Raw genomic sequence first — 21,330 nt, 5'->3', positions numbered from 1 at the left:
ACTAACTGGAAAATAATAATAATAATCCCCTCACTTTGAGATTTGGATGTAAGGAAGATTTTGCCTTTTGAGATTTAAAGGTGAAAGCCCTTAAAGACAAGGATATACATTTACATCTCTATTGTTTGTGGCAGGAGAAAGAAGGAAGGGGAGAAGAGCTGCAGCTGACAGTGAGACTCCAGTTGAAAGCCATTGAAGGCACTTTAAAGTCAATTGAGCAGAAAGAAATAAAGAAGCAAAGTACAATACAAAAGGGGGAAAAAAGAAAAACAGAAGAATAGCATCAATCTCCACAATAAACATTAAAAATAACAAGGAGAGAATCAACACAGGAAGAAAAGGACTACTTTACAACAACTGGATTACAGCCCTAAGATTTGATGCAAACATGAAGCATGACCCGGGGTTCGGTGGAGACGAAGCAAACAGACATCTGCCCCATTATCTTACAAGAATTAAAGGGATTAAAAAGAAAATTAAGAAAGAGATAAGGGATGAACTGAGAGAGAATAGAAATGAGATAAGAGAGCATATGCAGAAAGAGATGGATGGACTATCTAGGAAAATGGATAATACAACAAAGGATATTTCAGGTGTTAAAGTAGAGGCAGCGGAGGCAGCAGGGAAGACTGGGAACTAGAAGAGAAACAGAGGAAATAGAAAGCGTCCAGAAAAGGGAAGAACAGAGCACTCTTTTGCAAGAAGTGAGAGAGCAATTAAGATCAGGAAAATCAGAGAAGAAGATAATGAACAAATTTATGACAGAATGATCCCGATATTGGCTAATTATCTGAATACAGATGAAGAGTTAATGGAGACACAGATTGACAAGATCTTTAGGGTGAACTCTGAAGTGGCAAAGGGAAAGAAACTTGATAGGGACATAACAGTTTGCTTTACAAGCTCTAGAATGAGAGAAAGAGCATTACAGGAAAATTAATTGTAGATGAGAGAGAGGTTGAGATATATAAAGATTTGCCGATACAAATAATTAGAAAGAGACAAGAATATAAGTTCCTTCCAACATTGCTTCAGAGAAACGAAATAATATATAGATGGGACAACAAGATAAAGGGAAAGAAACTCTGCTAGCCCGAAAAACCCAGAAAAAGCTATGGATGCCGGCCATGAAAGCCTTCGACTTCACATCGCAGTAATATTTGGTTATCATCAGAGAAGATATAGCATTAACTGCTTAGAACAAGCAAGGGCATTTTATGAAAAGCTGAATAAGAAAACAGAGAGCGAGAGACCAAAGACAAAGAAGGAAAAGAAAGGGAAGTTAAGATATCCTCACAAGAAGAGGAAAGTGTACAGAGGAGGGAACAGGAAAGAGAGCAACCAGAGACAAAGTCAGATAGATAGGAAAAAGAGAAATGATGGAAGAAGAGAGATAAACAATACAGTAACTTTAAAGAGTATTTAAAAACGCATCGTATTCTAATTCTAATTTTACCAAGCAGAACTGCAAAACTTAAAGTAAGGCGATATAACCATGGGGCTCAAAACGGAACGTAAAAGGTATAAACCAAGAAAGGAAAAGAAAACTAATACTACATTTTTTGGAGAAAAAGAATTTTGACGTTCTTTGTTTTCAGGAGAAGAAAATAAGAGAAGGAAATACCGAATATTTGGAGAATCAAAACTTAGGGCCATTATTCTACGCTGCAACCAAAAAGGAAAAAAGAGGAGTGGAGAGACATGAAACGAAATTATAAAGAAGGATGAAGATGGCAGATTTGTTTGTACAGAGATAGCAATGAACAATGACAAATATACAGTGCTAAATATATAAGGTCTGCTGGAAAAGAAGGAAACGTTTGTCAAAAAACTGAATGATATATTAAGGGAAATAAACAGAGACAATCTGATTTCGGCAGGAGATTTCAATGGGGTTTTGAAACCACAAAGAGACAGAAAATCAAATAAAAATATTAAAAAACCCCAACGTTTTTGGCCTCAGAGAAGAGTTTAAATTGGTTGATGTTTGGACACGTTGTTATCATAATAAAGATGGTTTTACTTCTTACTCAGATTCAGTCTTTCTCTAGAATAGAGAAAGACTCTTTTTATTATCAAAAGAGCTTGTGACAAAAACGAAAAATATGGAGATACGGCCTAGAAATATGTCAGACCAAAACATGATAGAATTAGAAATACAAACAATGCGGAATAAACATTTTAGCTGGAAATTACAAGATGAGATATGAGATGATGAGGACTTTGTGGCAGAATGAAAAAGGAAATGAAACGGTCCTTCCAGGAAAAGAGAAGTCGCGACACAAAGGCGAGAGCAATTTGGGAGACGAGGATTTCTGACGCAGAGAACATCAGAGTTAAAAAGATGGGAAATCAGAAAGAGATAAGACTCAAGAACGAACTCAAAAAGGAGGAGGAAGGACTAAAGCAAGCGAGCGAGGGATGAAAAGAAAATAACGAAGGAAATAAAGTTATTACGGAGTCAACTGCAAAAAATAATAACAGAGTAAATAGCTGTAAAATTAAAAAGAATCAAGCAAAACCAATGTGAAAACGCTAACAAAATACGTCAACGGAAAGGGAAATGAAAGCAATTACAGGGATTGATGACAGAGAGAAATCTTAACGTCAGGAAAACATTAATAAAGCTTTCACGAACGATTATGAAGAAGTGTTTAAACAACAAGAAGAGACAGTTAAAGGAAAGGCTTGAAAACACCAACATTACAAAAATATCACCGTCACAGAAGGAAACGCTGGACGCTGAAATCACGATGGAAGGGATATGAAACGCAATCTCTGAATCGGAGAAGGGGAATTCTCCAGAATCGGACGGCTTCACTAGTAAATAGTACAAAAGTTTTGTAAATGAACTGATGGAGCCATTAAAAAATAGGAAAGGAGGGAAAAGCCGAAACCTGGGGAAAGGCAGCAACTTCTTTAATGCCAAAAGAAGGATAGGATGAGCAACAAATGAGTAACTATAGACCCATCTCATTATTAAACAATGATTATAAAATATACACTATAATTACAGTGAATAGACCGAAAAAAATCTTATCAGAAATGATAAAGGATGATCAGAATGGGTTCCTTCCGGGAAGACAAATAAGAGATAATATCAGGACAATAATAAACTCAATTGATTATTATAATGTCCACAACGGAAAAAAAGCAGCATTCCTCTTTATCGACGCGGAAAAAGCCTTTGCCAGTATTAACTGGAAATTTGTGCTGGATTTGCTGGAACAGATGGAGACAGCTTTATAAATGGTTTAAAACAAATATATTGCAATCAATCTGCCTTTTTAAAAATCAATGCAGAAATCAGTAAAGAATTCCAAACTTCTAAGGAACAAGTCAGGGATGTCCGTTGTCGCCTTTGCTATTTATTCTTGTTCTAGAATACTTTTTAAATCAAACCAGGGGAAATTCAAAAATAAAAGGCCTGAAGATAAAAGGCGAAGAAATAAAGGTCAGAGCAAATGCAGACGGAGTAATGGCAATATCAGAAGATCCTATAAAGTGTATAGAGCATCTCATATATGGGTTGAATCGCTTTGGAAGATCAATAAAGCAAAATCTTGGATACTGACTGAAAACAACTGAAAGACAAACCATTCTGCCAAACTGGGAACAGAGGAAGGTATCTAGGCATTTGGCCGACTAAAAGTGATATCAATCTGTATGACAACCATTATAAAGTAACATGGGAAATGTTCAAGAGGAACTACATAGATGCAATAAATTAAAGTTATCCATCCTTGGTAGAATCGCAGCAATAAAAATGGGCATCCTTCCAAAGATTCTGTTTTTAATGATTAATTTGCCGATTAATATTAGTTTAAAAATCATTAATGAGTGGAATAAGGAGCTGTGAAGATTTATTTGGAAGGCAGGTAAGGCGAGAATTCAATGGTTGAACTTGAAGGGAAGTAAAGAAAAGGGAGGATGCGCATTTCCAGACTTAAACGTGTACAGATGGGCATTTAACATGTTATGGAGACAAGACTGGGTTAAAATAGGCAACAGAAAAAGGTTCAATCTGGAAGGTGCAGAAGTGCGGTTTGTTTGGCACATGCATGTGTGGTATAACAAAATGACCGTCAATAAAGACCTCTTTATTAACCCAACAAGGAGAGCCTTCATGGAAACGGGGACAATGATAAAAACAACATTCTGTTTTGAAATACCATTATTATGGGTCTCATCTCAAGAAGCTTTTTTGGTAGATGGGACTCAGGGGGAAAATGGCTGAGACAGAAAGACATAGTTACAAGTAACGAACGACAAGGAATCAGATCAAAATCGAGAGAAGAACTTATGGAAGAAAGGAAGGAACTAAATTGGTATAGTTCTTTGCAAATAAAGTACAGATTTAACACAGATATAAAAATGGAAGGTATAGAAACTCAGCAAACAGAATTGGATGAAATAATTAGGAAATCAGATGTCAAAAAAATGTCAAAATACTACAAATGATTTATGAGGAGAGAACTAGAGAGAGAACCCATAAAGCAATACATGGCAGATTGGGCGAAAGATTCAGGACATGCAACTCCACCAGATGCATTGGAAAAGGCATGGAATAGGCCAAAGGCATTTGCTAAATGCCAAGACCTGAAAGAGAAGTCTTAAAAGTAAGAACTAGATGGTATCTCACCCCAGCAAGGCTAAAAATGCTTAAACTAAAAAGGATGCTGTTGGAGGTGTCATAAAGAGAAGGGTCCAAGGATACACATCTGGTCGAAATGTGAGAAGGTTGAGTTATTTTGGGACAAGATACATAAGACAATACAGGAAATGCTTAATGTAAAATACAAAAAGACCTGAATTATACTTATTAAATACGACATCAATCTTGAGGCCACAAGATGAGACAAAACAAAGGCGAATTACCCTTTACCTTAATACATCTGCAAGGTTAATGATCGCCAAGAACTGGAAATCGGAGGAAGAATTAAGTATAGATGATTGGTTTTTAAAATTTAGCGAGATTAGAGAAATGGACAGACTGTCACACATGATAGATGCCAATGGATTAGACAAAGTCGAAAAGGAATGGTTACCGATTGTATTATATTGGGAGAAAAAAAGGGGTATTGAAAGGAGCTTATTGCAATAAAGTCCTGGAAAGATCTTAAGAAAAGAAGGGTTAAAGATTAAGATTAAAAGAAGTATTACTGACCAGGAGGAACAAATAACTTACAAGAATTTCAAAGTTATGGGAAGAGAAAATAGAATAAGGAGAATTCAGGTGGATTACATTCTATCATAAGGAGGAAAAGGGAAAAATACGTGGACTTTTTTTAGACGGGTTATAAAAGGACCTATGGATGACATTTGGGCCCGTTACAAACAGGCATAAAAGTACAGACTGGGTCTGTACTTGGGTTAGGAAGGGGTGGCACTTCTTGACACCCCTAAGCCTAGTACGGACCGAGTCCATACAAAATGGCGGCGCCCTATGCACACGGGCGCCGCCATGACTACGTCACGACCGTGCCGCCTCTAAACGGGGCCGCGCGAGGGCGCCCTTTCTGCGGCCCCGGAAGGAGCTCCGTTTCGGAGCTCCTTCCAGCACTGCATGAAGCCCCAAGGACACCCCTTTCCAGGCCGTGGGGAAGCGGCCTTTTGCAGCTTTCCCACGGCCTGGAAAGTGGCGGATCGGGGCCTCGGGGGCTGCCGTTGTGGCAGCTGAGGCCCCGATCCAGCGGGGAAAGGGCCGGTTACAGGCCGCCCCAAACGGGCGGTCTGTAACGCGCCTTGGGGAAAAAAGAAGGATGTGTGTGTGTGTGAGAATGTATTTTCTATGAGGGAGAAGCAAGAAGATAAAAGAAAACAAGTAACGCAAAAAGGACATTTGAAGCAGGAAGTGCAAGACAAGAAAGAAGAAATTAAAAATGAAGAAGATGAAAGAAATGTATTGTAATACAATATGTATGATATTGTATGTGTATTATTATGTTAATAATCAATAAAATATTTATACAAAACAAGAACAAAATGTGGTCCTTAGGATGATCCCATGGAGAGCAAGAAGACCAACAAATGGGTCCTTGGACAGATCAGACCAGGGCTCTCCTTGGAAGCAAAGATGGTCAAGCGGAGACTATCGTACTTTGGCCACATCAGGAGAAGGCACAGGTCACTAGATAAACAATAATGCTAGGAAAGGAGGAGGGAGGAAGGAAGGAAGAAAGCGAGGAAGGCCACAGACCAGATGAATGGACTCAACCAGAGGGGCTTATTATGGGCAAGGGCTTATTGCGGGATCTGGGCAAGAACGCAGCGGAGGAGAGGGACGCCTGGAGATGGCTCATCCATGGGTCGCCATGAGTCAGAACCCACTCCAGGGCAGCTAGCAACAACAACAGCAAGCTATATTTCAGAGAAAGGAACTGGCAAAACCACCTCTGATGATTCCTTGCCAAGGAAAGCACAACAAAAGTCATGGGGTCGCCATACGTTGACTGGCGACTTGAAGGCACATGGACACACACACCCTGCCTACATACCCAGATCTCATCTGATGTTGCATGCTAAGCAGGGTCAGTCCTGGTTAGTCCTTGGGTGAGAGACCGCCAGAGAATCCCAGGTGCTGTTGGGCTACATTTGAGAGGAAGGGACTGGCAGAACTGGCTCCTTGCCTAAGAAAACCCTGTGCAATTCATGGGTCACCATAAACTGACATGGGACCTGAAGGCACATATACACACTACACCAGGCCCTGTCTGATCTTGGAAGCTAAGCAGGGTCAGCTGTGGTTAGTACTTGGATGGGAGGCCACCAACCAAAACCAGGTGGTGTGGGCTCTATTTCAGAGGAAGGAAATGCCAAAGCCACCATTTCTGAGTATTCCTTGCCTACAAAAACCCTGTGGCATCCATAGGATGGTCATAAGTTGGCAGGCAACTTGAAGGCGCATGCGTGCAGAGACTTGGCTTCCTATCTGCTTAGGGAAGTCTGCCACTTAGTGACTGACCTTGGTACTTCAGGGTACAAGTAGATTGAAATTACATGGGAATGAATTAATCTGTGTAAAAAACAACCCACATGCACAAAATAGCACAGAGGCACAACCTTGCCTGGGGTCCCTCTTCGTAAGCATACCAAGTTTCAAGTTGTCTAAGTTCCAGAGCCTTGGAGCCATGTTCATAGCATCAAGAGTTGGAAGAGACCCAACAGCCATCCAGTTCAACCCTATTCTGCCATGCAGGAACTCTCAATCCAAGCATCCCTGAGAAATGGCCATCCAGCCTCTGCTTAAAGACCTCCAAAGAAGGAGGCTCCACTAAAATCTCTGAGGGAGTGTCTTCCACTGTTGAACAGAAGTTCCTCCTAATGTTGAGGTGGAAGCTCTGTTCCTATAGCTTGCATCCATTGTTCTGGGTCTTATTCTCTGGAGAATCAGAAAACAAGCTTGCTCCATCCTCATTAGGACACCCCTTCAAATACTTAAACAAGGCTATCATGTCACCCCTTAATCTTCTCTTCTCCAGGCTAAACATCCCCAGCTCCCTCAGTCGTTCCTCATAGGGCTTCATGGTTTCCAGACCCTTCACCATTTTGGTCACCTTCCTCTGGACACACTCATTTCTCATCATCCTTTTTGAATTGTGGTGCCCAGAACTGACCAAAGCAGAATAGAGTGCCACTATTACTTCCCTCGATCTAGATGCTATACTTCTATCAATATAGCCTAAAATCATATTGGCCTTTTTAGCTGCAGCATCACACTGTTGACTCATGTTCAACTTGTGGTCTACTAGGACTCCTAGATCCCTTTCACACATAGTTGAGGACAAAGACAGACAACTCTGCCAGTGTAGTAGGTTTGTTAGCTTTGGTCCAGCTTTCCAACCTGTTAAGGTCATTTTGAACTCTGAACCCGTCCCCTGGGCCATTCACTAACATCCCTGCCACGGCTGCTTCCTTAGATTGGTGTTATATAAAAATTGGATAAGCTTATCTCCTATCCCATAATCCAAGTCATACATAAAGATGGCCCAGGGCAGACCCTGAAGGATCTCACTAGTTACGTCTCTCCAGGATGAAGTGGTCTACTTGGGAGTGTGGTGGAAATATTCCTTGTTGAAATAAAAAAAGCTATAGAAAGATGGAGTCACCTTTGTCAGCCAGAGAGATGGTTTTTGAAATAAAGGCTTGGAGTTTAGAGGAAACTAGAGCAAAGGAATAAGGAGTGCATCTTGACCTGGATGGAAGCTGGCACCAGTAAAAAGACATAACATAAACTACTGAGATAAGGACATTCAGAAGCAAGGTTAGGAGGAAAGCCACTGAATTCCTACAGGAGGGGGTAAGGAGTGATGATGCAGTTTTAATGTATGCATGTATTTCTGTTCTGATTGTAAGAATTCTGTATGTTTAAATTGTAATTAGCCAATCAGGTGTATTGAAGAAGCTTCTTTGTCTTGAATAATATAAAAAGAGCCATTTTGTCTTGTTCGGGGTCTCAGCTTTTGGAACTTGAATTCCACTGAGTTCATTGTTTTCCTTTGTCGACAATTGGAAATAAACTTATGGATTTTCAATTACTAGGTCCTCTTGCCAATCCTTGCTCTGTCAGTCCTAGAAATTTAAGTTTCCTGAAATTTCTGTTACAGGAGGAAGCATCCTCATTGACATTTGAAACATAAATAGACTTGTCGGTAAAATGAGTCCCTAGCTTGTTGGCGTCAATTGGCTTACAGATTGTAAACCCCTTAGAGAGTGCTGAGTTCACCGATAAGCAGTACAGATGTTGCTAGTTTGCTCCCATTTCACTGAGGCTTTACAAGGCATGGTACCTCTGCAGGCAAGAAAATCTCAGTGAGATCTCCTTGAATACCAGTTAAAATCATCCATGCCGGCTGAAGAAAGCTGAGAGGAGAATCCGCTCATCTGAAATGTGGAGCTGTTCCACAGATACCCTGGATTGCTAAAAAGACCAATAAAAGCATCCTAGAAGAACAAATCCAGCCTGGACTCTCCTTGGAAGCCATGACTAACCTGAGGCTGTTGTATTTTGGACTGATCGCGAGATGCCATGACTCAATTGTAAAGGCGATGCTGCTTGGTAAAATGGAAGGCAAAAGGCCGTCTTGAGTCCCTATATTGGGAGAAAGACGAGAGATAAGAAAATTAAAAATAACAATGCAAGGCAAAAGGAAAAGACAATGACAACATATTACGGATCAATGGATTCCATCAAGAAAGCCCTGGTTGCTGCCCTGAGTTTGTTAGATCTGAGCAGGGCTATGGGGACTCTTGGGGGTTTCTCATGGATGCAAGCTACAGCAAAAGAGATTTCGCCTCAACATTAGGAGGAATTTCCTGAGAGTAAGGGCTGTTCGACAGTGGAACTCACTCCTTCCTCGGAGTGTAGTGGAGTCTCCTTCTTTGGAAGTCATAGAATCATAGAATCATAGAATCATAGAATCGTAGAGTTGGAAGAGACCACTAGGGCCATCCAGTCCAACCCCATTCTGCCATGCAGGAAATCCAATTCAAAGCATCCCTGACAGATGGCCATCCAGCCTCTGTTTAAAGACCTCCAAGGAAGGAGACTCTATCACCCTCCGAGGAAGGAGTGCGTTCCACTGTCGAACAGCCCTTACTGTCAGGAAGTTCCTCCTAATGTTGAGGTGGAATCTCTTTTCGTGGAGCTTGCATCCATTGTTCCGGGTCCTGTTCTCTGGAGCAACAGAAAACAAGCTTGCTCCCTCTTCAATATGACATCCTTTCAAATATTTAAACAGGGCTATCATATCACCTCTTAACCTTCTTTTCTCCAGGCTAAACATCCCCAGCTCCCTAAGTCGTTCCTCATAGGGCATGGTTTCCAGACCCTTCACCATTTTTGTCGCCCTCCTTTGGACACGCTCCAGTTTCTCAATGTCCTTTCTGAATTGTGGCGCCCAGAACTGGACACAATATTCTAGGTGGGGCCTGACCAGAGCAGAATACAGTGGCACTATTACTTCTCTTGATCTAGACACTATACTTCTATTGATGCAGCCTAAAATAGCATTGGCCTTTTTAGCTGCCGCATCACACTGTTGACTCATGTTCAACTTGTGGTCTACTTGGACTCCTAGATCCCTTTCACACGTAGTTTCATTCAGCCAGGTGTCACCCATCCTATATCTGTGCATTTTATTTTTCTGCCCTAAGTGCAATACCTTACATTTCTCTGTGTTGAATTTCATTTTGCTAGCTTTGGCCCAGCTTTCTAGTCTATTCAGGTCATTTTGAATCTTGATCCTGTCCTCTGGGGTATTAGCTATTCCTCCTAATTTGGTGTCATCTGCAAATTTGATAAGTATGCTCCCAATTCTGTCATCCAGGTCATTGATAAAGATGTTGAATAGCACTGGGCCCAGGACAGAGCCCTGTGGGACCCCACTGGTCACTTCTCTCCAGGATGAAAAGGAGCCATTGTTGAGCACCCTTTGGCTTCGGCCGGTCAACCAATTACAGATCCATTTAACAGTTCCTTTGTCTAGCCCACATTTTACAAGCTTCTTTGCAAGAATGTCATGGGAAACCTTGTCAAAGGCCTTACTGAAATCAAGATATACTATATCCACAGCATTCCCTTCATCTACCAAAATGGTCATTTTGTCAAAGAAAGAGATTAGATTTGTCTGGCATGACTTGTTTCTCTGAAACCCATGTTGGCTTTTTGTGATGATGGCATTGCCTTCTAGATGTTCACAGACTCTCTGTTTAATGATCTGCTCCAGAATCTTTCCTGGTATTGATGTCAGACTAACTGGAGGATAATTGTTGGGATCCTCTTTCTTCCCCTTTTTGAAGATGGGGACAACGTTTGCCCTCCTCCAGTCTGCTGGGATCTCTCCTGTTCTCCAGGAGTTTTCAAATATGATTGCCAATGGCTCCGATATTACATTTGCCAGTTCTTTTAATACCCTTGGATGGAGTTCATCTAGTCCCGGAGACTTAAATTCATTTAGATTAACAAGGTGTTCCTCTACTATCTCTTTACTTATTCTGTGCTGAAATGCCCCTATTCTGTCCTCTGCTCCATTATCCTCAGGTTGAGCACCCTTTGCCTTTTCTGAGAAGACTGAGGCAAAGAAGGTGTTGAGTAATTCTGCCTTTTCTCTATCTCCTGTTAGCATTTTGCCATCTTCTCCACGCAGTGGCCCTACCGTTTCCTTCTTCTTCCTTTTGCTGCGGACATATCCAAAAAAGCCCTTTTTATTGTTCTTAACCTCTCTAGTAAGCCTGAGTTCATTCTGCGCTTTAGCTTTTCTGACTTTACCCCTACAAATGCCTGCTATTTCTTTGAATTCCTTTTTCATGATTTCCCCCTTTTTCCATTTCTTATACATGTTCCGTTTCAAACTTAGCTCCGTTGAAAGTTCCTTAGTCATCCATCCTGGTTTCTTGAGACACCTCCGATTTTTCTTTCTCACTGGAACTGTTTGAAATTGTGCCTTCAGTATCTCCCTTTTGAGAAAGTCCCATCCATCCTGAACTCCTTTATCTTTTAGTATTTCTGACCATGGAATCGCCCTCAATTCTTCTCTAAGTTTACTGAAATCCGCTCTCCTAAAGTCTAGGATGCGTGTCTGACTCTGCCTGGCTTCTCCTTTCCACTGTATTACAAACTCCAGGAGAACATGGTCACTTCCACCTAAGGCTCCCACCACTTGCACCCCATTAACCAAGTCATCCTTGTTGGTTAGGATCAGATCTAAAATAGCTGACCCCCTTGTTGCCTCTTCCACCTTTTGGACCATGAAATTGTCTTCCAGGCAAGTGAGGAATTTGCTAGACCTTGAGGATTTTGCTGAGTTTGACTTCCAGCAAATATCAGGATAGTTGAAGTCGCCCATCACTACTACATCTCTCTTTTCTGACTGTGTGGTCATCTGTTCTAGAAAGGCATCATCCAATTCCTCCGTCTGACTTGGGGGTCTGTAGTAGACTCCCACCATAACACCCTTGTTGTTTCCCTCCCCTTTGATTCTTATCCAGATGCTCTCCACCTGGCTTCCATGATTGATGTCCAGGATCTCTTCACTGGTGTAAATATCTCTGACATATAGTGCTATTCCTCCTCCTTTCCTGTTTGGCCTATTTCTCTTAATAAGGTTATACCCCTCTATTTCCACATTCCAATCATGAGACTCATCCCACCAGGTTTCAGTGATGCCTATTATATCATATTTGCTTTGTTGTACTAGGAGTTCGAGTTCATCTTGCTTATTTCCCATGCTCTGTGCATTAGTGTAGAGACATCGCAGACCATGGTTCCCTTTTACTTGCTGCGTGTGCAAGTTTTTTTGCCTCCCACTGCTGGGTCCTTGCACTGTTTGCCTTGTTTCCTCTATGTCAGTTTGACTATTTTCGCCATCCCTTTCGCCTTCCTTAATATTGTCTCCCTTCCCCTCGGAACTCAGTTTAAAGCTCTCCTGATCAAGTTCTTGAGACTGTTGGCAAAAACATTTCTTCCAACTGGCGTGAGATGCAACCCGTCTGTTGCAAGAAGTCCCTCCTCATGGAACCACAGCCCATGATCGAAGAATCCAAATCCTTCTCGGCGGCACCATCTGCGAAGCCAGTTGTTCACCTCTGCTATTTTCCTCTCCCTTCCTGGACCATGCCCTTCAACTGGCAGAAGAGACGAGATGACAACCTGTACATCCATTCCTTTCAGCTTCCTACCAAGCGCCTCGTAATCCCTTTTGATGTCCTGAAGGCTGTGTCTTGCAGTATCCTTGGTTCCCACATGGACCAAAAGGAAGGGGTATTGGTCAGTAGGCTTGACCAGTCTTGTCAGCCTCTCTGTCACATCACGGATCTTTGCACCTGGAAGACAACACACCTCTCGAGACATCTTGTCAGGCCTACAAATCACTGCTTCTGTACCCCTCAGCAAGGAGTCCCCCACTACGACCACACGCCTCCTCCGAGGCTTAGCAGCGACTGTTCCCTCGGGTGGGACTCTCAGGCTCCTCTGCTCTGTCCCAGAAGTCTGTCCATGCTGCTCTTCTTCATCCTCCTTGATAAGGGAAAGAGCTTCGAATCGATTCTCTAGCTGCAAGCTCCCCGAACAATTCCTTCTTGGCTTACTTCTCTTTGTGACATTCCTCCAGCTGTCTGCCTCCTGTGTTTGGCAAGTGACCTCTTCCATCCTAGCATCTTCCTCTGCGTGGTACTCATCCAAGATGGTTAGTTCTATTGAGTCCAGGAAATCCTCTTGTTCCCTAATATGCTGAAGTGTAGCTACTCTGGACTCCAGCTGCTGCACTTTCTCCTCCAAGAGTGCTACCAACTTGCACTTGGTGCATGTGAAGTTCTCCACTTCTGTAGGCAAGAAGAGAAACATCCCACAAGAGTTGCAGGTGACTGCGGCAGATCCCTCGTTGTCCATACTGCAAAGTCTTTAGTAATAAATATAACAGTCAATCTATTGGGAATACTTCTTTAAAGGTAAGTACTGGCTGCTATCTTACACTTAAAGGGAAGGTTCTGTTTCAATATCTGATTCTAACCTGATGCCACTTGAGCACAGTTGTTGAGAAGCTCCTCCCCTTCAGCAACGAGCACACGGTCTCGAGCACACGGTCTCAAAATGGCTGCCAAGCAGCTCCTCTCCTTCTCCTCTCTCTGGCCGGACTGTTCTGAAGGCTCTGGAAGTTGGTATATAAAGCTAGTCTGCTAGCTCCGCCCCCTTGTGACTCACAGATGTGACTCACAGAAGCTCCTCCCCTTCAGCAACGAGCACACGGTCTCGAGCACACGGTCTCAAAATGGCTGCCAAGCAGCTCCTCTCCTTCTCCTCTCTCTGGCCGGACTGTTCTGAAGGCTCTGGAAGTTGGTATATAAAGCTAGTCTGCTAGCTCCGCCCCCTTGTGACTCACAGATGTGACTCACAGAAGCTCCTCCCCTTCAGCAACGAGCACACGGTCTCGAGCACACGGTCTCAAAATGGCTGCCAAGCAGCTCCTCTCCTTCTCCTCTCTCTGGCCGGACTGTTCTGAAGGCTCTGGAAGTTGGTATATAAAGCTAGTCTGCTAGCTCCGCCCCCTTGTGACTCACAGATGTGACTCACAGAAGCTCCTCCCCTTCAGCAACGAGCACACGGTCTCGAGCACACGGTCTCAAAATGGCTGCCAAGCAGCTCCTCTCCTTCTCCTCTCTCTGGCCGGATGTCATGCCCAGCCTGGAAGATGGCTTGGAGGACTCAGAGGATGAGCTAGAGCCTCTGGGATCTGAACCTATAACGGAGGAGCCAGAGCCCCAGGGGCTTGAACCTGTAATGGAGGAGCCAGAGGCTGGCCCTAGTTCTGCTGGAGCAGAGTCTGTGGCCCCTCCAGAGGTTCAGCAGTCAAGTTTGCCTGGTGCCGAGGCTGTGGACATGGAGGAGGATCTGGGCAGTGTGCCTACCTTCAATGAGCGTCGAGCAGAAAGAGAGGGCCTTCGAAGATCTCGGAGGCTTTATCAGAAGTGTCTTCGCAATCAGGCACAGCTGAAGGCCAGCTCCTTGCCTTTATAAACACCTGGAGCATGTGTGGTTCTTTGGTTCTTTGCCAGTGGATATCTGACTCTTTTAGAGGAAAGACTCTGTCTCTGGCTCCTTGGCTTCTTGTCTTGAATACCCGGAAACCTTGACCTTGGACTGCTTCATCGACCTGCCTATCTGTTGCCCTGAACCTCGGACTGTCTGACAATTCTCTTGGTAATCCCTTTTGGTAAAGCTACTGCATCTCTCTAGGACTGACTTTGCTGTGCTGGGAGAGGGTTGTTTGTTTGGGAACTAGCTGCCTTATCAGCCTTTGGCTGCTTTCCCGGACACCGGACTGTTCTGAAGGCTCTGGAAGTTGGTATATAAAGCTAGTCTGCTAGCTCCGCCCCCTTGTGACTCACAGATGTGACTCACAGAAGCTCCTCCCCTTCAGCAACGAGCACACGGTCTCGAGCACACGGTCTCAAAATGGCTGCCAAGCAGCTCCTCTCCTTCTCCTCTCTCTGGCCGGACTGTTCTGAAGGCTCTGGAAGTTGGTATATAAAGCTAGTCTGCTAGCTCCGCCCCCTTGTGACTCACAGATGTGACTCACAGAAGCTCCTCCCCTTCAGCAACGAGCACACGGTCTCGAGCACACGGTCTCAAAATGGCTGCCAAGCAGCTCCTCTCCTTCTCCTCTCTCTGGCCGGACTGTTCTGAAGGCTCTGGAAGTTGGTATATAAAGCTAGTCTGCTAGCTCCGCCCCCTTGTGACTCACAGATGTGACTCACAGAAGCTCCTCCCCTTCAGCAACGAGCACACGGTCTCGAGCACACGGTCTCAAAATGGCTGCCAAGCAGCTCCTCTCCTTCTCCTCTCTCTGGCCGGACTGTTCTGAAGGCTCTGGAAGTTGGTATATAAAGCTAGTCTGCTAGCTCCGCCCCCTTGTGACTCACAGATGTGACTCACAGAAGCTCCTCCCCTTCAGCAACGAGCACACGGTCTCGAGCACACGGTCTCAAAATGGCTGCCAAGCAGCTCCTCTCCTTCTCCTCTCTCTGGCCGGACTGTTCTGAAGGCTCTGGAAGTTGGTATATAAAGCTAGTCTGCTAGCTCCGCCCCCTTGTGACTCACAGATGTGACTCACAGAAGCTCCTCCCCTTCAGCAACGAGCACACGGTCTCGAGCACACGGTCTCAAAATGGCTGCCAAGCAGCTCCTCTCCTTCTCCTCTCTCTGGCCGGACTGTTCTGAAGGCTCTGGAAGTTGGTATATAAAGCTAGTCTGCTAGCTCCGCCCCCTTGTGACTCACAGATGTGACTCACAGAAGCTCCTCCCCTTCAGCAACGAGCACACGGTCTCGAGCACACGGTCTCAAAATGGCTGCCAAGCAGCTCCTCTCCTTCTCCTCTCTCTGGCCGGACTGTTCTGAAGGCTCTGGAAGTTGGTATATAAAGCTAGTCTGCTAGCTCCGCCCCCTTGTGACTCACAGATGTGACTCACAGAAGCTCCTCCCCTTCAGCAACGAGCACACGGTCTCGAGCACACGGTCTCAAAATGGCTGCCAAGCAGCTCCTCTCCTTCTCCTCTCTCTGGCCGGACTGTTCTGAAGGCTCTGGAAGTTGGTATATAAAGCTAGTCTGCTAGCTCCGCCCCCTTGTGACTCACAGATGTGACTCACAGAAGCTCCTCCCCTTCAGCAACGAGCACACGGTCTCGAGCACACGGTCTCAAAATGGCTGCCAAGCAGCTCCTCTCCTTCTCCTCTCTCTGGCCGGACTGTTCTGAAGGCTCTGGAAGTTGGTATATAAAGCTAGTCTGCTAGCTCCGCCCCCTTGTGACTCACAGATGTGACTCACAGAAGCTCCTCCCCTTCAGCAACGAGCACACGGTCTCGAGCACACGGTCTCAAAATGGCTGCCAAGCAGCTCCTCTCCTTCTCCTCTCTCTGGCCGGACTGTTCTGAAGGCTCTGGAAGTTGGTATATAAAGCTAGTCTGCTAGCTCCGCCCCCTTGTGACTCACAGATGTGACTCACAGAAGCTCCTCCCCTTCAGCAACGAGCACACGGTCTCGAGCACACGGTCTCAAAATGGCTGCCAAGCAGCTCCTCTCCTTCTCCTCTCTCTGGCCGGACTGTTCTGAAGGCTCTGGAAGTTGGTATATAAAGCTAGTCTGCTAGCTCCGCCCCCTTGTGACTCACAGATGTGACTCACAGAAGCTCCTCCCCTTCAGCAACGAGCACACGGTCTCGAGCACACGGTCTCAAAATGGCTGCCAAGCAGCTCCTCTCCTTCTCCTCTCTCTGGCCGGATGTCATGCCCAGCCTGGAAGATGGCTTGGAGGACTCAGAGGATGAGCTAGAGCCTCTGGGATCTGAACCTATAACGGAGGAGCCAGAGCCCCAGGGGCTTGAACCTGTAATGGAGGAGCCAGAGGCTGGCCCTAGTTCTGCTGGAGCAGAGTCTGTGGCCCCTCCAGAGGTTCAGCAGTCAAGTTTGCCTGGTGCCGAGGCTGTGGACATGGAGGAGGATCTGGGCAGTGTGCCTACCTTCAATGAGCGTCGAGCAGAAAGAGAGGGCCTTCGAAGATCTCGGAGGCTTTATCAGAAGTGTCTTCGCAATCAGGCACAGCTGAAGGCCAGCTCCTTGCCTTTATAAACACCTGGAGCATGTGTGGTTCTTTGGTTCTTTGCCAGTGGATATCTGACTCTTTTAGAGGAAAGACTCTGTCTCTGGCTCCTTGGCTTCTTGTCTTGAATACCCGGAAACCTTGACCTTGGACTGCTTCATCGACCTGCCTATCTGTTGCCCTGAACCTCGGACTGTCTGACAATTCTCTTGGTAATCCCTTTTGGTAAAGCTACTGCATCTCTCTAGGACTGACTTTGCTGTGCTGGGAGAGGGTTGTTTGTTTGGGAACTAGCTGCCTTATCAGCCTTTGGCTGCTTTCCCGGACACCGGACTGTTCTGAAGGCTCTGGAAGTTGGTATATAAAGCTAGTCTGCTAGCTCCGCCCCCTTGTGACTCACAGATGTGACTCACAGAAGCTCCTCCCCTTCAGCAACGAGCACACGGTCTCGAGCACACGGTCTCAAAATGGCTGCCAAGCAGCTCCTCTCCTTCTCCTCTCTCTGGCCGGACTGTTCTGAAGGCTCTGGAAGTTGGTATATAAAGCTAGTCTGCTAGCTCCGCCCCCTTGTGACTCACAGATGTGACTCACAGAAGCTCCTCCCCTTCAGCAACGAGCACACGGTCTCGAGCACACGGTCTCAAAATGGCTGCCAAGCAGCTCCTCTCCTTCTCCTCTCTCTGGCCGGACTGTTCTGAAGGCTCTGGAAGTTGGTATATAAAGCTAGTCTGCTAGCTCCGCCCCCTTGTGACTCACAGATGTGACTCACAGAAGCTCCTCCCCTTCAGCAACGAGCACACGGTCTTGAGCACACGGTCTCAAGCACACGGTCTCAAAATGGCTGCCAAGCAGCTCCTCTCCTTCTCCTCTCTCTGGCCGGACTCTTCAAGCAGAGGCTAGATGGCCATCTGCTGGGGATGCTTTGATTGGATTTCCTGCATGGCAGAATGGGGTTGGACTGGATGGCCCTTGGGGTCTCTTCCAACTCTATGATTCTATGAATCTATGATTGGGGGGGGTGGGTTACCATAAATCAGAGTCAGCTTGATGGCACGTAAGAAGCACATCCCCCTCTGTTGAGCCGGATCTCTCACACGCTGTCAGCAATGCACACAGACCCCTCCATGCCTTGTGTCTTTAACAGGATACATAAAGTGGATACTGGTCTTTATTAAACAAGGACATTTCACTTTGTGAATGTAGTCCAAAATCCTGTATAACAGTCCTGAGAATCAGACCACTTTTTTGAAGGTGGGGAAATAAAGAAGGCACACGAGAAAATGCTATAAACGTTTTTTAATTTTTCTTAGAAAGTATTTCCAGAGAAACAGACAAGAAAATAATCTGGATCATTTATTTATAGTTTCAATAAAAACCTTTACATAATGTTCATGCGTAACCACACTGCTGCTGACAACCCTCACCCCAACACAGACTGGCCCCAGTTCCAGGGGTCCAGGAACCCATGCCCCACTGGACCCCCGCATCCACCTGAATGGGCGGCAGCAGCCACCAACACCCGCTTAGGCCATAGGCTCCGATTGTGCAAACAGGGCTTCTGGCCGCTTTACACACACACACCCATGCGCACCTGCCCTTGCAGGACAGCCGGAGGGATTGAAAAGTCCCTTCCTCCCAGAGGGTAAAGCTCCCTGGACCAACAAACCCCACAACCAGGTGAACCCCACAACTTCAGGCTGACTGTCTCAAGAGTGGGTAGCCTCAAGAGAAGCTGTGTCCTCAGTATTTGCAAAGAGGTCTGCTTTGTGCAGCTGATAAGAAAGAACAAGAGCAGCTCAGCTCTTTTTAAAAATGACCATGAAAAAGTCAGGCAACCAGAAGGTTTTGGGGTGGGGGAAGGAGTTTGAAAGCAATCTTCCTGCCCTCCTCTGTGAGAATCTGGAGGGACTTGCCCTTGACCCACAGCTGCCCTGACAGCCCAGGCTGGATTGCTGTGCTGAAGGGAGACACACCTGGTGCGCGTCCTGTCAAACAACCACCACCTTTGTGGAACACACTGCCCTCTCCAAAGCCACCCTGTTCTTGGCCTTCTCCTACCAGAAGACAAGACAAGCTCTCTGGGCCAGGGATCAATCAAAAGGAGACTCGATTACACACACACACACACACACACACACACAATTTCCACAGCTATCTGTAAGAAGTCTGGAAGGTGCTCCGCTGCCGCCTTGCTCCCTCCCTTCCATGGGTCAGGCCTTCACTACGATGGCTGGCTTCAGCTGCAGCAGGCTTTATTCAGCAATTGGGGGGGGGGGGGCCAGGCAGGGAGGAGGTGTCTGTGTATTACCAATGTGTCTTTGCACTCTACCCCTGAAGGGGTGGCCAGAAGCCAGTGAGTCGTAGCCCATGGCAGCATCCACAGGCAGGCAGGCAGTTCTGCTTTGCTGGAGAGGGTGTTGCTGGCAGAAGAGGGAGTGTACCCTTTCCTCCCCAAAAACAAGAGACAAGAAGACCAGCAAAATGTTCAAAGGGTGCAAGAAGCAGGCCAGCCTCACTGGGCCACCACTGTCAGTTCTCGCAAGTAGGACTGGGTGAGGCCACGCAGCTCCTCCAGGGCGTAGTCTTCAGGCATGGGGAGCCGTCCGATGTGAGGAGCCAGGAGCCGCAAGGGCACCCGCTGCACATCAGGAACACTGCCCCTTGAGGCCGAGTCCAGAGGGTGCTGCAGGCTCAGCACCACCCGCAAGATGTCTGCATTCCGCTTTGCCATTTCTGCAAGGAAGGAAAAAGGAAGGGATCCAACCATCAGTGACCCCAAATGAGCTGGGTTTCTTTTCTCTCCTGACTCCTTGAGCTCTCTGGGTCAGCATCAGAGCCCCCTTCCCGAAGCATTACAGACCCATACCCACCTAACACAAAACAAAGGATGGCTCTGCAGAGCCTGGTTGGTAGCGTAGAATGACTTTTCCTCAGCAGGGCCAACCTTACACTGTGGCCATTATACCCTCTGGAATATTTGCGGCTCAGTTTGATTTCAGTGAAGGCCACAGCAGGCTAGACCTCCATGGTTTAGGCAAGCGCTGTGAAGATTGCCCTACAAGGAAAGTGCCCCTGCCTGACCTTAGATTTCAAAAGCCAGGGATGCTTTTTAATCTCCAAAAGAGGCACAAAGGCCCATCCTTCTCCCTGCAACCTCTGCAACTCCCTTCCTGGGGAGGTTAGAATTCCAACCCCTCTCTTTCAATTGTCAGGTCATCCTAAATGGCTTCTGAGAGCATAAAAGGTTTTTTGAAAATGGAGTGGATTCAAATTACAGTATAAGAGATTCCACCTAAACATCAGGGTGAATTTTTTTAGTTCAGCAGTGGAATAGACTGCCTCAGAAGGCGGTAGAAACTCCTCCTTTGGAGGCCTTTAAAGTGAAGTTGGATGGTGAGTGCTTTAGCTTTGGATTCCTGCATGGCAGGGGCTTAGATTAGCTAGCCCTCGGGGTCCCTTTTCCACCTCTCTGACTCTGTGAAAAAAGGAATTTCCACATGGTGTTCCATTTTATGTTGTTTTTAAACCAGTTGGTTAAAGCCGTCAGAAAATGCTGTGTTACCTGATTTTAAAGGTCAGCAGCCCTGAGTGCTCTGGGACATGTTGCACAAAGCTTTCTGAGGGAGAAAGGGGGAGAGGGAGGACAGAAGGAAGGAAGGAAGGAAGGAAGGAAAAACCAACAGTGCCCATTAACTTACCAGACTGGGCCAATCTGTCCTTGGCATTGTGGCAAGGGACCAGCTCTATTCTGTTGCAGAGCGAAATCACTTTGGTGTGCAGCTCCTCCAGTTCATAGCTGGAGCAATCCAGCTGAAAGTAAAAAAGCAAGAAATAGGAAAGGCATCACTGAGGGATTTCATATCCCGTGCTTGGTAGAAATGCTTCTGCAAGATGATTCTGGGTGCCCACTGGCAGTTTCTTAAAGTAACCTTTGGCTATGCCACGTGGGTCAGACAGGAACCGCTCATTGCATCTGATGTTCTCTGCACTCCTGGAAATTCGTTAGGTCAATGTTCCAACCAGTCCTTGTGCTCATAGAAAGTCATGGCATGAGAATACTACACTTAGTCTCCCCAAAGAACTTGCCCACTGCACGACCCCTGTGCATTGTGGACAAACAAGACTGCAACCCATCAATCTCTGAAACACACTTTGTACACTTTCTTCACAGTGAGCAAACAATCATTCTGAACAAGGAGCAAAATGGACGGAGGCACACCAGAGGCTGCACTGGGAGCC

At 45.8% G+C, this 21,330-nt stretch overlaps 1 protein-coding gene across 4 annotated transcripts in view; it reads right to left on the bottom strand.

Annotated features, from left to right (window-relative positions):
* Positions 1-18,372: 18,372 nt before the first annotated feature.
* The window catches only part of NUP98 (nucleoporin 98 and 96 precursor), a 61,777-nt gene continuing 58,819 nt past the window's right edge, over positions 18,373-21,330 (bottom strand). For all 4 annotated transcript variants that reach the window (XM_089513179.1, XM_089513181.1, XM_089513182.1 and 1 more), the window contains 2 exons: positions 20,790-20,901; positions 18,373-19,824 (listed from right to left, as the gene is read on the bottom strand). In XM_089513179.1, coding sequence (XP_089369305.1) covers positions 19,604-19,824; positions 20,790-20,901 — 333 coding nt within the window. In that variant the 3' untranslated portion in view covers positions 18,373-19,603. The remainder of the gene's footprint in view (positions 19,825-20,789; positions 20,902-21,330) is intronic.

This window comes from Sceloporus occidentalis, unplaced genomic scaffold (genome assembly GCF_023333645.1).
Source record: "Sceloporus occidentalis isolate IW3139 unplaced genomic scaffold, rSceOcc1.0.p SCAF_2, whole genome shotgun sequence".
NCBI classification, from domain to species: Eukaryota; Metazoa; Chordata; class Lepidosauria; order Squamata; family Phrynosomatidae; genus Sceloporus; species Sceloporus occidentalis.
Note: the sequence above shows the minus strand (reverse complement) of the source record. Positions and strands in the feature narration are given on the sequence as shown.